The following is a 13,464-nucleotide window of genomic DNA, read 5'->3' as shown; positions in this document are numbered from 1 at the left end:
TGGGCATGAGAATAAATCTGTGGAGTGTTATTACATAATATATGTAAGATTTAGCATTTTGCTTGTGTTATAGTTTATACAAAATTATGGATATCAAAGTATTGTTAAGGTTTTAATTACTATAGCCCCTATATTTTTTTATGTGAGTGTTAATAATTAGTTTGTTCATTTTATTAAATAAATAAGAGCTTCCAGCAATTATTCTTTCCACTAGTTGTGGAGAGATTCAGCTGACTGATTTAAATGAGGAGAGGACTGGGTAGTTTAGATAACCTTTAGAAAGTTTTTATTCAAAGCTTACACGTAGCTCTGTGTAAGCCTCAGTCTCACAGAGGTCCCTTCACACATAATGATGTGAAAGGTTTATAAGGACACTTAGGTCTAACCAACAAGCAAGGAGTTTTATAAATTCTCTGAGATTATAGTAACACCTGAGATGAATAAAATCCACAATTGTAACTTTTCTTTTAGTCTTTTCAATTTGCATATTTTTGTTGGTATGAAGTTACTTTAAATCACGATGCCCAACTTATACTTTCCTATTATATCATCCCTCCCCACAACAAGAATTCCTGGAAAAATTAATATGAGAGAATTTCACCCTTCAACTCACTATCATCCATAAAAATATATTCTTAATGTTTGAAAATCATGGGTTTTATTTTGCTTTTAAAAGGCAAGAAGGCAGTATTTCAGCTTTACCTTTAATAAAGGATGAATTTTTTCTACTGGGAGAGATAAAGGGTTTCTTCGCTTCCTCTTTTCAATAGCCGATTGGGCATCAGCTATTGCCCACTTATCAATTGGATGAGGGAAACTTTTTTGAACACGTTCCTTGGAAAATAGGAAAATAACAACTAAGCAACAAATACATTAAATAGTGCTCTTCACTTACCATTTACTTTTAAAATCAAAGAATATCAAAAGCAGGCTTTTCACATGTGGTATAATTTATACTACAAACATAACTTAAGCTAAGAGAACTATAGCTGTCAATGTATTAGTTTCTTAATTAGGAAATTAAGAGACTAAATATCCCTTATATTATCTCAGGGGAAAATCACATTCTGAATTTCGACTTCACTGTGATAAAGCTAATGACAAGAATGATTAGAATAACCATTGAATTGAGTATATAAAATCTCAAGAACAAGACCTAAATTCAAGAAACGTATATCTAAACCCAATTCTCCTTCATTTGTCTTTTCAACACCAATCATAACCTCAAGTAGTATTTTGCACTTGAAACCTCTAAGAATTTTTTTCTTCACTTTATTCATCCATACTAAAGTACCTAACTTCAAAACTATTTACACATCATGGAATCAAGGGTCTACACTTGGTAATAGTAATTTTTATATTTTGAATCCTTCATTGATCATTAATTTTTAACAAAATAATTTCTAGTACTTATTCAGTTAGAATTTCCACTGCAAGTGAAGGAACTCATATTAATGTAAAAGCTGAATTTCCATACTTTCATACTTTAATATAATTCACTTCAAAACATTCTCTTAAGTTTTTAAATTCCATTTTCAGGATACCATAGTTAAAGCCAGTAGAGGTCGCTATTAATTTAAACACATGTATGTAACTAGTAGTACATAAAAACTATTAGATAAAATTAAACATCATCATTACAAGTCTGAATAAAAACTTTTGTCAGTTGCTATTAAAATGGAAAATAAAAAGATTGCTATGTGATACTCTGGGGGAAAAACATGTTGATTCTAGGACATGTTAAGAACAAATTTATAAAGTGAGAATAGTTCAACCTATTCCAGTTAAATAAATTTTCTCTTCATCTACGTTTAAGGCTAAATCAGCTGCCCAACATAAGAAGTGATCGTTTCAATTCTAATTAATGAATTAGAGGTGTGTTGAAAGAAATTATTGTAATTATAATTTCACATACTTTTTGAAATGCCTAGTTGAAAGCTATTTGCCAGGACAGTATATCTTCATATAACACAGGCAGTATAGAGGTCCAAAATATTGGGGGTAGTCTGGCAGGTGAAAAAGGAGAAAAGAGAAGGGGAAAACGGTGGAAAGGAACAACCAAAGCAAAAATTCTTTTCCGTTTTCCCAGGAAACAACTTGGTAATCCAAAAGTAACAATTATAGATAGCCCTGTGGATTGCTAATTTCTTTTTCTTTCTTTTTTCCCCCTCAACTCAGAGTAAAATATAATAAATTTTTTGGTAAAGATTTTTATTTATTTATTCATGAGAGACAGAGACATAGGCAGATGGAGAAGCAGGCTCCTCACAGGGAGCCCGAAGCAGGACTCAATCACCGGACCCTAGGATCACACTCTGAGCTGAAGGCAGACACTCAACCAACCACTGAGCCACCCAGGCCTCCTAAAAATAATAAATTCTTAATACATTTCACATTACATCCTAACACATCATACACATACTAAGCTGGAACAAAGTTCATAAAACAGAACCTGCCCTTATTAGATGCAATGCACTGATATTTTCTATTCATTTAAAACATGTTGGGCAATGCACTAAAGTGATTTTATGACTTATTAATGGGTCATGACCTAGAATCTTAAAAAGCACTGGTGTATAATGGTGAGAGAAAAGCAGAAGAGAAGCTGAACTCAGTATGCCAATTCTAAATATACTGAACATATGTCTTTTTGGGGAAAAAAAGACATTGGTGGAATTACAGAGGCAAATGAGACAGGAGTAGAGGTGGAAGAAAAAAGAATAGCAATCCCTTCCCATCTCAGTTGTATCCATCTAATTCCAAGTTTATCTATTGTTTTGAGAAAGAAGGGGAAAGAAAATCAGGAATGATAAAAGAGGAAGCAAGAAAGGGAAAATAATACTGATGAAAAATACATTTTAAACTTACTTCTTAGTATATTACTGGAATCAAATTACCAACTGTATATTTAGGAGGTAATAATCGGAGTCAATGTATGGGAAAACTGGTAGGGTCAAAAAATAAAAGTGCCTTAAATGTCAAAAGGCCAAGTTGAAAGAATCACTTTATCCCTTGTAGTGGCAAATTTAATAGAGCACAATAAATTTTTACAATTATTTTATAGATTTTAAAAGTTTTTTTTTAAAGCCCAAAGAGGAATGATCAATGAAAGATTCATGAATTAAAATTCTAGTACTCTGCTACTTTAATAATTTCATTTGTTTGAAATGAGAAATTCCATCTTTATTAATATCTAGTGGCTTTGGAAAAAAATGAGATACAGAGCTAGGTTTAAGGTTCAACTGTCTCTTTATTAGCAGAACCCTCTCTTTTCCTTTACATAAAAAAAGGATCTAAATAGATATCCTTTCAGATCAATTCCAATACAAATATTCTAGGGCCTATGAAAATTCCCACACATGTATTTCAGCGTAAATATTCAGACCCACAGGTACTTTTGAAGTCCTATTAATAGTAATAAAGGCTTACTGTGGGGAATTGGGGGGGAGGGTCCTAGAAAGGTATAAAATATGGAGAAATTACCTGGGAAATCTAAACGTTAATAGAACACTTATTAGAAATTATAAAGATTCTTTAGGATGTGAAGGAAAAGAAGTTAATTTAAAAAAATGAATGGAAAAGTAAAGCACACTTTTAAAATTTTAGATTATAGCTCATAGAAAAAAAAGTCTTAGGTAAATTAGTCCAAGAAAGCCTGAGTTAAATGAGAAGAAAAATGCATCGGTATCATAAGAAATCAAAGTTGGTTAAATACAGGACATAGAGGCCAGAAAGGGAAAGAAGAAAGACATTAACAAATGGAAATCAGTTTCGTTAACCAGAGAAAAGAAGAAAAAGAACAAGTACAATTATGAAAGGATGAGACCTAAGAAATTAAATAAAATATACTTTACCAGGACACAGAAAAAAATACTATTATTTTTTGCTTCTATTTTTTAAAAAGATTAAATATAGAAAACGAACATAGGGAGAATAAACTAGACTGGAATAATTTTATACCTATGTTCTAAATATTAAATTATTTTGAAAAGACAGAAACAATACATACTCCTCCTCTGCATTCCCAGAGCATTCGTATAAATGCTTCCTTATTCATCCTGAACACTGCCTGACAGGTAGTAGATGCTCAAATATTGGTGGTATGGATTAGTTAATTTTGGCAATATCAATAAAAAGAAATCCCTTTCATTTGAACTATGACAGTCCCTAACCTGTGATTATCTGTAGTACCATTTATCAAAACTTTTAATTAACGTAAGCAAGATTACAGATATGTATTATATAATCCATCAGTTTTCAAGTACTTTTGAAGTATCTTTTCCCAAAATTACAGGGCAACTAAAACTTTTAGTTTTTCATTAAAACGAATCCCCTTGGGGCCAAATATTAAGCTTGAATTGCTATTCTACTTTGTTGATACTTTAATCGAAATGTATTCTTTAGAAAGATTAGAAATGTATATATTACACTAATTCAGATGGATCTATTTTTAAGTAAAATTTTTAATATGGCCCCCATATTTTAAAAAATTTTGATGAACTCTCACCTCAAAATTTATTTGAAGGGCTTGCAAAATTCATGGCCCTTATTATTTTAAAAGAAAGCTCTATAGATGTATTAAAGAAATTAAATGTATTAAAGAAATTAAACAAATGTATTAAAGAAATTAAAAATCCTAATGAATGAGAAAATGAAGAATTATTTTCTGATAAAAGAATCTAAGACACCATTATATTCATTTAAATATCTCTACATACCCATATTCTTGTCTAAATAAACTTTAGGGAATGGCACAAGAACAAAGGTATTTGATTATTGAATGGAAAAGACCCAAGTTTCCACCTTTTCTAAAAATCTACCATTCTGAGGGTTGTCTAACATATAAAATAAGGAGAATAACTACAGAGTTGTTATAAAGACAAATATGTATGTAACAGTACTCTGAAATCACAAAGCCTATTACACAACTCATTGTTATTTCTATTACTGTCATATATATTCTCTCTTCCAACCATTCCCAATCCCAAAGCCAGATCACTGATATATCACATGGCTATATCTATTTTAAGGGTCCAGGTTAAGTGCTTGAAAATAACAAGATAAGGCATAGGGTAAACGTATACCTTCAAGATCTCAGAAGTTTTCTGAACACTAAGAAGCTATAAAGTATTTTTTATTACTTAGAGTCTTGAGGGCTTGAGGGCCTACATATTGGTTAAATCTGCACAAGTTAAAGACTAAAGAGACTCAGTAATTTCCAAGAATTAATGGAAATTTCTTCAATATTGGAAAATTATATATTTGTTTCTATATTAATTAAAAGAAGAAGGCTAGATAAACATAGGTATATAGTATATAGTACAAGGTATCTAGAAAGAGCTGAATTTGAGTTTGTAATGTTATCAAACCAGGAAATTCCTGGAATGTCCTCTAACATCAGATTGTCAAGCAAGATGAGATCTGTATTCTAATACAGCAGGCAAAAGGATGAATGCTGCATTTTATAAACACTGTGGGAGAACCTAACTAAGATCCAAAAGAGCAATTGCAACTGGAAATGTTCATGAGAAGAGTCAGGCAACCAGTTCTATTCAAGATCTACTCTGAGTCCCAGTGTAATTAAGTATCTAAAAGAAATCATGAATATAAGATAGCTGATCTTATAATTCAATGGGAAAAATGGGATAAAAATGTATAAAACCTACTTTGAATTACTTAGGAAATCAAAGTGAATTACTATTCCATCATATAAAATATTTCTACATCCACAACCTCTGTAATTCAGTGTTTTTAAGAGTTTTATCTCTTTGCTTCAGCTGAAATCTGTTCTCCTGAAGACTTCTAGATCAAAAGCTGCCCTGTCCCAAAACCCACTTGAAGGTAAATTTAACATCTTTTCCACTCCCCAAGCTGTTTCTGGGTCATGTAAAATCTTGCCATCATCTGTGTGACTTTATCATCTATATTAAGGACACATAAAATACCCTGGCCTCTTAATTCCTTGAATACCTCAACTTGGGGACCTTTGCTTCTAGCCCAGCCACCATCACAGGGCCGCATCCTGCTTTGTAACTGTGTTACTGAGGAAATCTTAAATTCCAACAATTTTGTCTCTGATCCCAATCTATTCTTTTAATTCTCCCACTCAGGTATTTCAGTGTTATCAGTTCTCTGACCTTATTGAGAAATCCAATACCCTAGTTCCATGCATGTTTTTCCAGTTTACTTGCCCTCTCCTGGCAGAACAGCTGAGCTGGAATGTACATCCAGAAAGCTTACACTTTTGGGGTTAGTCTTGGCTTCACTACCTTTTAGCTGTGACCTTAGGCAAGGGCAATTTATTTAACCTCTCTGTGCTTCAGTTTCCACATTTATTCATTCAACATGTATTTCCCGAGTGCCTTCTCAGTGCCAGACATTGTTCTGGGCGCTAGGAATTTAGCAGTGAGCAAGAAAAATAACCTTGGAGCTTACATCTAGTAAGGGGAAAAAATAGCACCATCTTCATGGTGTTATTAAAAACTTTAAATAAAACGTAAAACATAGAAGTGTTTTAGAACAGTGCATGATACTATAGCAAGCACTCAAATATCGGCCATTATTACAGTTCACTTTTTTTCCCTATCCAGTTTGGATACACTTTTCAGAAGTTTCTTTCTTTTCTTTTTTTTTTTTTTTAAGATTTTATTTATTTCTTCATGAGAGACCCAGAGAGCACAGAGAGAGAGAGAGAGAGAGGGAGGCAGAGACATAGGCAGACGGAGAAGCAGGCTCCATGCAGGGAGCCCAATGTGAGACTTGATCCCAGGACTTCAGGATCACGCCCTGGGCTGAAGGCAGACACTCAACCACTGAGCTACCCAGGTGTCCCTTTTCAGAAGTTTCTTATCGGATATGCCCTCATATTAATTCCTCAGCCTCCTAGGGAACTAAGCAGGGCCTGGGGTATTTAGATATACCTCCTACCTAGCCACTCTTTGTGATAAAATCTTTATTTAATTCTATGTGTGTTGTATTCTGAAAGGTTATAAAGCATCGCTATTATTAAATTCCCTCATTCCTTGGCCTACGGTTCCACTGTATATCCATGGTGAAATACGTTCAACCCAACTATCTTTTTTGTGCCCACATTTGAAAATGGCAAAAGAAATGTCAGAGAAACTCAAAGATTTGTACCAGTATATAGTCAATGTCATTAAAGTCAAATTGATCCTTCATGCCAGAAAACTATATTTCTTCCAGCTCTATCTCCCATTTTTTACAGGTAGAATTTCAAACCTTTTTTCTTTTCTTTTCTTTTTTTTTTTTAATTTTTTTATTTATTTATGATAGTCACACAGAGAGAGAGAGAGAGAGAGAGAGAGAGAGAGGGAGGGAGAGACACAGGCAGAGGGAGAAACAGGCTCCATGCACCGGGAGCCCAACTCGGGATTCGATCTCCAGGATCGCGCCCTGGGCCAAAGGCAGGCGCTAAACCGCCGCGCCACCCAGGGATCCCACCTTTTTTCTTTTTTCTTTTCAGACTTTTGACTCCTTCAGATGCCTCTTCTAGGAGGCTAATCCTTAAGCCACAAAACCTATGTGATAAGTTTGTCCCTTTTATAGCTTCCCACATACCTTTTATTCAGTATATCACATAATGTTATTGCCCATACTCCCACCTGTATCTCCTCTAAACTAGAAACCCTAAAAACACAGGGGCCATATCATCTTACTAAGAGATTGCAAGAACTTCCTAGATTTTTATGTTTCCTTCTCTTCCAACTGGTGGGAAGGAGTTCACTTACTATCCAAAATACATGTAACAGGAATGCCTGGGTGGCTCATCGATTGAGCATCTGCCTTCAGCTCAGGGCGTGATCCAGACATTGAGTCCTGCATCAGGCTCCCCGTGGGAAGACTGCTTCTCCCTCTGCCTGTGTCTCTGCCTCTCTCTCTCTCTCTCTCTCTCTCTCTGTGTCTCTCATGAATAAATGATAAAATCTTTTTTAAAAAATAAAATAAAATACATGTAACAACTGAAGATCAAAACATTAACTGACATGAATTAAAAAAATTTTTTTTTAAATTTAATCTAAGTAGGCTCCATGACCAGCGGGGCTTAAACTAATGAGCCTGATATTAAGACCTGAGCTGAAATCATAGTCAGACGCTTAACCAACTGAGCCACCTAGGTGCCCCAAATGAAATGTTTTATAAATGATAGTTGGCTTTAAAAATGAAAGAAACACTTGAACATATTCCACTTTAAAGCTATGTGCATGTGCTTAAAATTCTTGCATCAAGAAGTAGTATTTGGAGGCCAACAAAAGTTCATTCCAGATTTAAAGCCAAACATGGAATAACTGGACAGCTAAAACATATACAAGTTATCATACACCTAATACAAAGAATAAATTCAGGCTTCATTTTTTTAGTACCACATATATATTTTGTGGACTTGAAGAGCAAACTCTTCCGCTGACATTACAATAAGTACAGATTAGATATATGTGTGTATATACATATCTGTATATATGAAGTAAATACAAGGCAAAATTTAACATACCTCTACATCTGAAGCACTTCGGGGCTGAGCTTGGCATAGCATATTTAATAACTGCAAAATTAATTCTTCAACATATTGAAGAGCATCGTCACTAGACTCAAGAGTCGGATGAACTTGTCCCTGGACCTATAAACAAAAAGCAAAAGTAATTAAAATGTAGATTTGTACTCAAGTATACGATCTGGCTTGCAATACAGATTTAAATATTATGACCCAGAAGTCAGTTCTTAAACTTTTTCCCAGCTACATATACCATCTAGGCTTATTCACATGCTCCTGGAGATTCAGATACTTAACCACAAATTTCAATATATTTTTTTTCTTAAACCACAGTTACCTTGAGGTGTGGGAATGCAGAGAGGGAGAGAGAGGATAAGCCAGGAATAAAAGATGCAGTTTATATGGTTTTCATCATGAACCAGTGGTAGAAGAGAAAACAAACAAACAAAAGAAAACAACAAAAAAAAGTGGTAGTTAGATCATTTATTACTTGGGCAAAATTGACCTCCCATGAGTCTCTAGCCCTTGTTCCACTCTCTTTCCCACTAAATGATAAAATCCAAAAGGGATTTCACCAATATAACACCAGCACATAATAGAAACTTGATAAATGTTTGTTGAATACAAAGTCACCTTATATCAAAGGACACAAAATGAGCACTTCTGACAATCTGTGACTGTCTCTGCTTTAGTAGTCACTTATTCATAAATGCATAATAATCTTTACCTTCATTTTCCTCAACTGTTTCTTTGGAGGTACATTAGGCCACTGGCCTCTGTAAAACTTACATTTTAATAACCATCATGATAGTCTTTACTGGCATACTTTGCCATTCACTATGGGTCACAACTATTTCTCTCTCTCTCTCTCTTTCTCTCTCTCTCTTTTTTTTTTTTTTTTACTTTTTAAATATCTTATTTATTTGAGACAGAGATAGCATAAGCAGTGGGGAGGTGCAGAGGGAAAGGGAGAAGCAGACTCCCAACTGAGCAGGGAGCCCGAGCTTAGGGCTCAATCCCAGGACTCTGGGATCATGACCTAAGCCGAAGGCAGACATTTAACTGGCTGAGCCACCCAGGTCCCCCCTATGCCCTACTTTTAAAAAATGGCAGAAATATCAGTTCCAGGAGACAACATATATTTTAAAATATGCTCAGCTCTCCAAAGAGTGGCAGAGTTCTCTTTGGAGGAAAGTGCACAATACTCGCTGCCCAAGCACATGTAGTATGGTTTATACTATTATACTTCATCAGCAGACAAGGTATGAAAGCCTCAGTGTAGGGGGACATTTTAATAGTATACCACATAAAACTTTCTGAAATGTATGTTATAAGTACATAGGGGGCGCCTGGGTGGCTGAGTCAGTTAAGTATCAGACTTGTGATTTCTGCTCAGGTCATCTCATGGGTCGAGATGGAGCCCCACATCAGGCTCTGCACTCAGTAGGGAGTCAGCTTGGGATTCTCTCTCTTTCTGCCCCTCCCCCCACTCATGGGCACTCGTACTCTTTCTCAAAGAAACGAATCTTAAAAAAACATAGTTCTATATATATATACATACATATAAAATACTTTTTATATAAGCATTTAAATTTTACTTTTTAAAAAATACATTTAAATTTTTTAAAAATGCTTTTTATAAGCATTTAAAATACTTTTTAAAGAAGAATTTTAGAGGCAAATAATACAACAGTTCACGACTGTAGGATGGGGTGCTACATCAAATATGAGACTTAAAACAACTTATTATTATTTTATAGGTGAAGAAACTAAGCCCCAAAAGACTTAAATAATTTGCCCAATCATTTTTGGTCATATTTAGGATAGCAATTACCAACCTGATTGTAACTGATTTGTTTATAAATCTCTCCACCCTATTAGATGACTGAATGGCTGTACAATTAAAATAATGGATAGAGTTTGAACTTAGAACCCAGAATCTGTTTCTCAGCTCAGTGCTTGCTATTCACCATACCATCATACTCTAATGTGTATAGCTAATGAACCTTGTAAACCTATTTCCCTTCAACACTTAACAAGATTAAACCACTTTTTTGTTTTTAAACTAGAACTTCACATATATTTTATTTATTAATTTGAGTATAGGTGACACACAATGTTACAATGGTTTTAGGTATACAACAGTGATTCACCTTCTCTATACCTATGCTCACAAGTAGTTACCATCTGTCACCATACAATACTATTATAGTATCACTGACTATATTCCAGATGCTGTTCCTTCTATTCTCTTATTAATCATTCCACAACCAGACGCCTGTATCTCCCATTCCCCTTCACCTACTTAGCCCATCTCCATAGCCCCTTCCCTCTGGCAACCATCAGTTTGTTCTCTGTATTTATAGGTCTGATTCTTCTTACAAAAGTTTTATATTTATTCATTGAATTGCATGCACCCACTGGCTTGAATGGCCTTCTCTGATACCCTTGACCTTCATGGCTGATTTATCTTCATTTATTAGTAAATCTTAACACCAGATGGTGTGCTTTTCTTGGGGGGCTCTCAGTCAACACAATCTATTCTACCTCTCTTCTTTGCTCCTTTCGCATTTTCTTGTGAAGTTCCTTATTTTCCTCTATCTCTTAAGTATGAATTATATTGTTTGTTTACTCCCTTCTTTTGTTCTTTCCCCCCAATCTTATTTACTTCCACATTTTAAACTATAATCTATGTAGATGACTCAAAATCTAATTCTCTCCTGAGTTTTAGACACGTACTTCAAATCACTTACTAGATATCTCCACCACCTATCCTACCCAAATCTCTAATATATATATATAACTTGGGGAGAAAAAGGAATTTATTATAAAAGTTTAATAAGAAAAACTGTATCTCGGGACACCTGGCTGGCTCAGCTGGTGGAGCATGTGACTCTTGATCTCTGGGTTGTAGGTTCAGCCCCACACTGGGTGTAGAGATCACTTAAAAATAAAAAATAAAATCTTTTTTTTTAAAAAAAAAAGCACTTAAAAGAAGAAAAACTGTATCTCACACATAGAACTAAATTTAAAAAAATGAAAGTATATTTGAGAAAACACAGTATAGACAGCTCCTGTTTTCACAAGATGTAGTACTGGAAACTGTAGCTATAATTGGGGTTTACATTCCCGTCCAACGCTCCAGCATCATATGAACTATAGCTACAGATTTATAAAACCACAGAATTTTAGAAATAAAAGGGACTTTAGAAGTCATTTAACTCAGCCCCACTATTTATTTAGCAAATGAGAAAAAGGAAACACCCACGATCCTATAGCTAACTAGTAATGCTGTAAATATTGAACCTGGGCCTCCTGGTGTTTGGGCTACAGCTCTTTCCACTAAACCCTTGACTGTCAAATTTGGAGTCTGAGGAGTGTCCTAGTAGACACACTAGCATAAGGAAAATGTCCACAAACTTTATCTATTCACATGGTAGAGTTCCATAGAACACTTGGCTGGCTTGAAGTATGCTGTCATACTTTAATGAACATTGGCATGTAATAAATGCAAATGCAGCACTTATAAACCTGTATAATCTGAAAAGGTACAATCATTTTCATTCAAAATTATAAGCAAAATTTATAAAATTATAAAGTTACTAAAAATCCAGCTAAAATGCTATAGATAAAATGAAAATATTTAATCAACAATAATTTTAATTAACTTTTAAAAATATCAAAGCCCTCTGAGGTTTAGGTACACAGAAACACATTTTAAAAAGTGTTCAGGGGGCAGCCCCAGTGGCGCAGCGGTTTAGCGCCGCCTGCAGCCCAGGGCGTGATCCTGGAGACCCTGGATCGAGTCCCACGTCAGGCTCTCTGTATGATGCCTGCTTCTCCCTCTGCCTGTGTCTCTGCCTCTCTCTCTCTGTCTCTATGAATAAATAAATAAAATCTTTTAAAAAATAAATAAATAAAAATAAAAAGTGTTCAGGGAAAGTGTAAATTAATCAGATATTTTTTTAAATGTTCTTTGTTTTTCAAAGAAACCCATGGAAACAATATAATTCTTCACTAATATATATATCCATCTCTGGCTGCTCTTCAATTTACACTTTATGCTGAAGCAATTCAAACTATTTGCAGTTTGCTAAAACATGGCATGCAGTTTTACTCACACTGTTCTCCATGCCTATCATTCATTCTCTGTCCCTTTCATCTGCCTGTTTGGCTTTCAAAGCCCAGATCTCATCTCATTTGGGAAGACTTCCTTGTTTCTCACCTCTTTCTAAGGTAGAATTAATCTCATTCATTTAAATGATTTATTGACTCAATTATTAAGTACCAGACTCTATTGGTGTGGGATACATAGAGATAAACCAAAAACAACCCCTGCTTATAGAGGCCTTTATTCTGCTAATGCTTACCATATTTTTGTTATCAGTCTGTCATATTGAATTACATTGCATGTTCCCTTGTTTACTGGATGGACTGTGATGATCTAATTGGGCAGAGCCTTGTTTATCTAGTTATAGAATCTTATGCTCTTTATTTTGCACTCTAAATCCCTGACATTGACAGTATATTCAAAGCCTTGGTGCTATAGGGATGAAAGGGATAAAATATTTCTTTCTTGGAATTAAGATTGAAAAGGGGATAGTGGTAAGGCTTGAGTTTGGGTGATTTCAGGAGCATATACCCCGAAAGCAGAAACTCAACATATAAAGACAGAACTAAAATAGATGCTTATTATGTAGAATCAAATGAACTGTATATAACCAGAGTAGTGAAATGCTATGGTTTAAACAAACAAACTTGATATTGCTTATAATTTAGGCACATACAATTCAAATGTTGGCTAGGTTTGACACCTCACATGACGCATACAATTTTAAAAATTTAAATTCAAACCATTTTATTCACTGATAGTTACTAATAGCCAAATAAAACCTATTAGATAAGTTAATCACAAAGAATTAGGCTTAAACAGAAAATAATGCATGGTGCCAGCT

At 34.5% G+C, this 13,464-nt stretch overlaps 1 protein-coding gene across 2 annotated transcripts in view; it reads right to left on the bottom strand.

Annotated features, from left to right (window-relative positions):
• SOS1 (SOS Ras/Rac guanine nucleotide exchange factor 1) overlaps positions 1-13,464 on the bottom strand; it is a 139,937-nt gene that overhangs the window by 67,802 nt on the left and 58,671 nt on the right. For both annotated transcript variants that reach the window (XM_077843519.1, XM_077843520.1), the window contains exons 2-3: positions 8,510-8,635; positions 703-834 (exon numbers count right to left, since the gene is read on the bottom strand). In XM_077843519.1, the coding sequence (XP_077699645.1) occupies positions 703-834; positions 8,510-8,635 (258 nt within the window). The remainder of the gene's footprint in view (positions 1-702; positions 835-8,509; positions 8,636-13,464) is intronic.

Source organism: Canis aureus, chromosome 12 (genome assembly GCF_053574225.1).
Source record: "Canis aureus isolate CA01 chromosome 12, VMU_Caureus_v.1.0, whole genome shotgun sequence".
Classification (NCBI taxonomy): domain Eukaryota; kingdom Metazoa; phylum Chordata; class Mammalia; order Carnivora; family Canidae; genus Canis; species Canis aureus.
The sequence above is the reverse complement of the archived record's forward strand: the minus strand, read 5'-3'. Positions and strand labels throughout refer to the sequence as shown.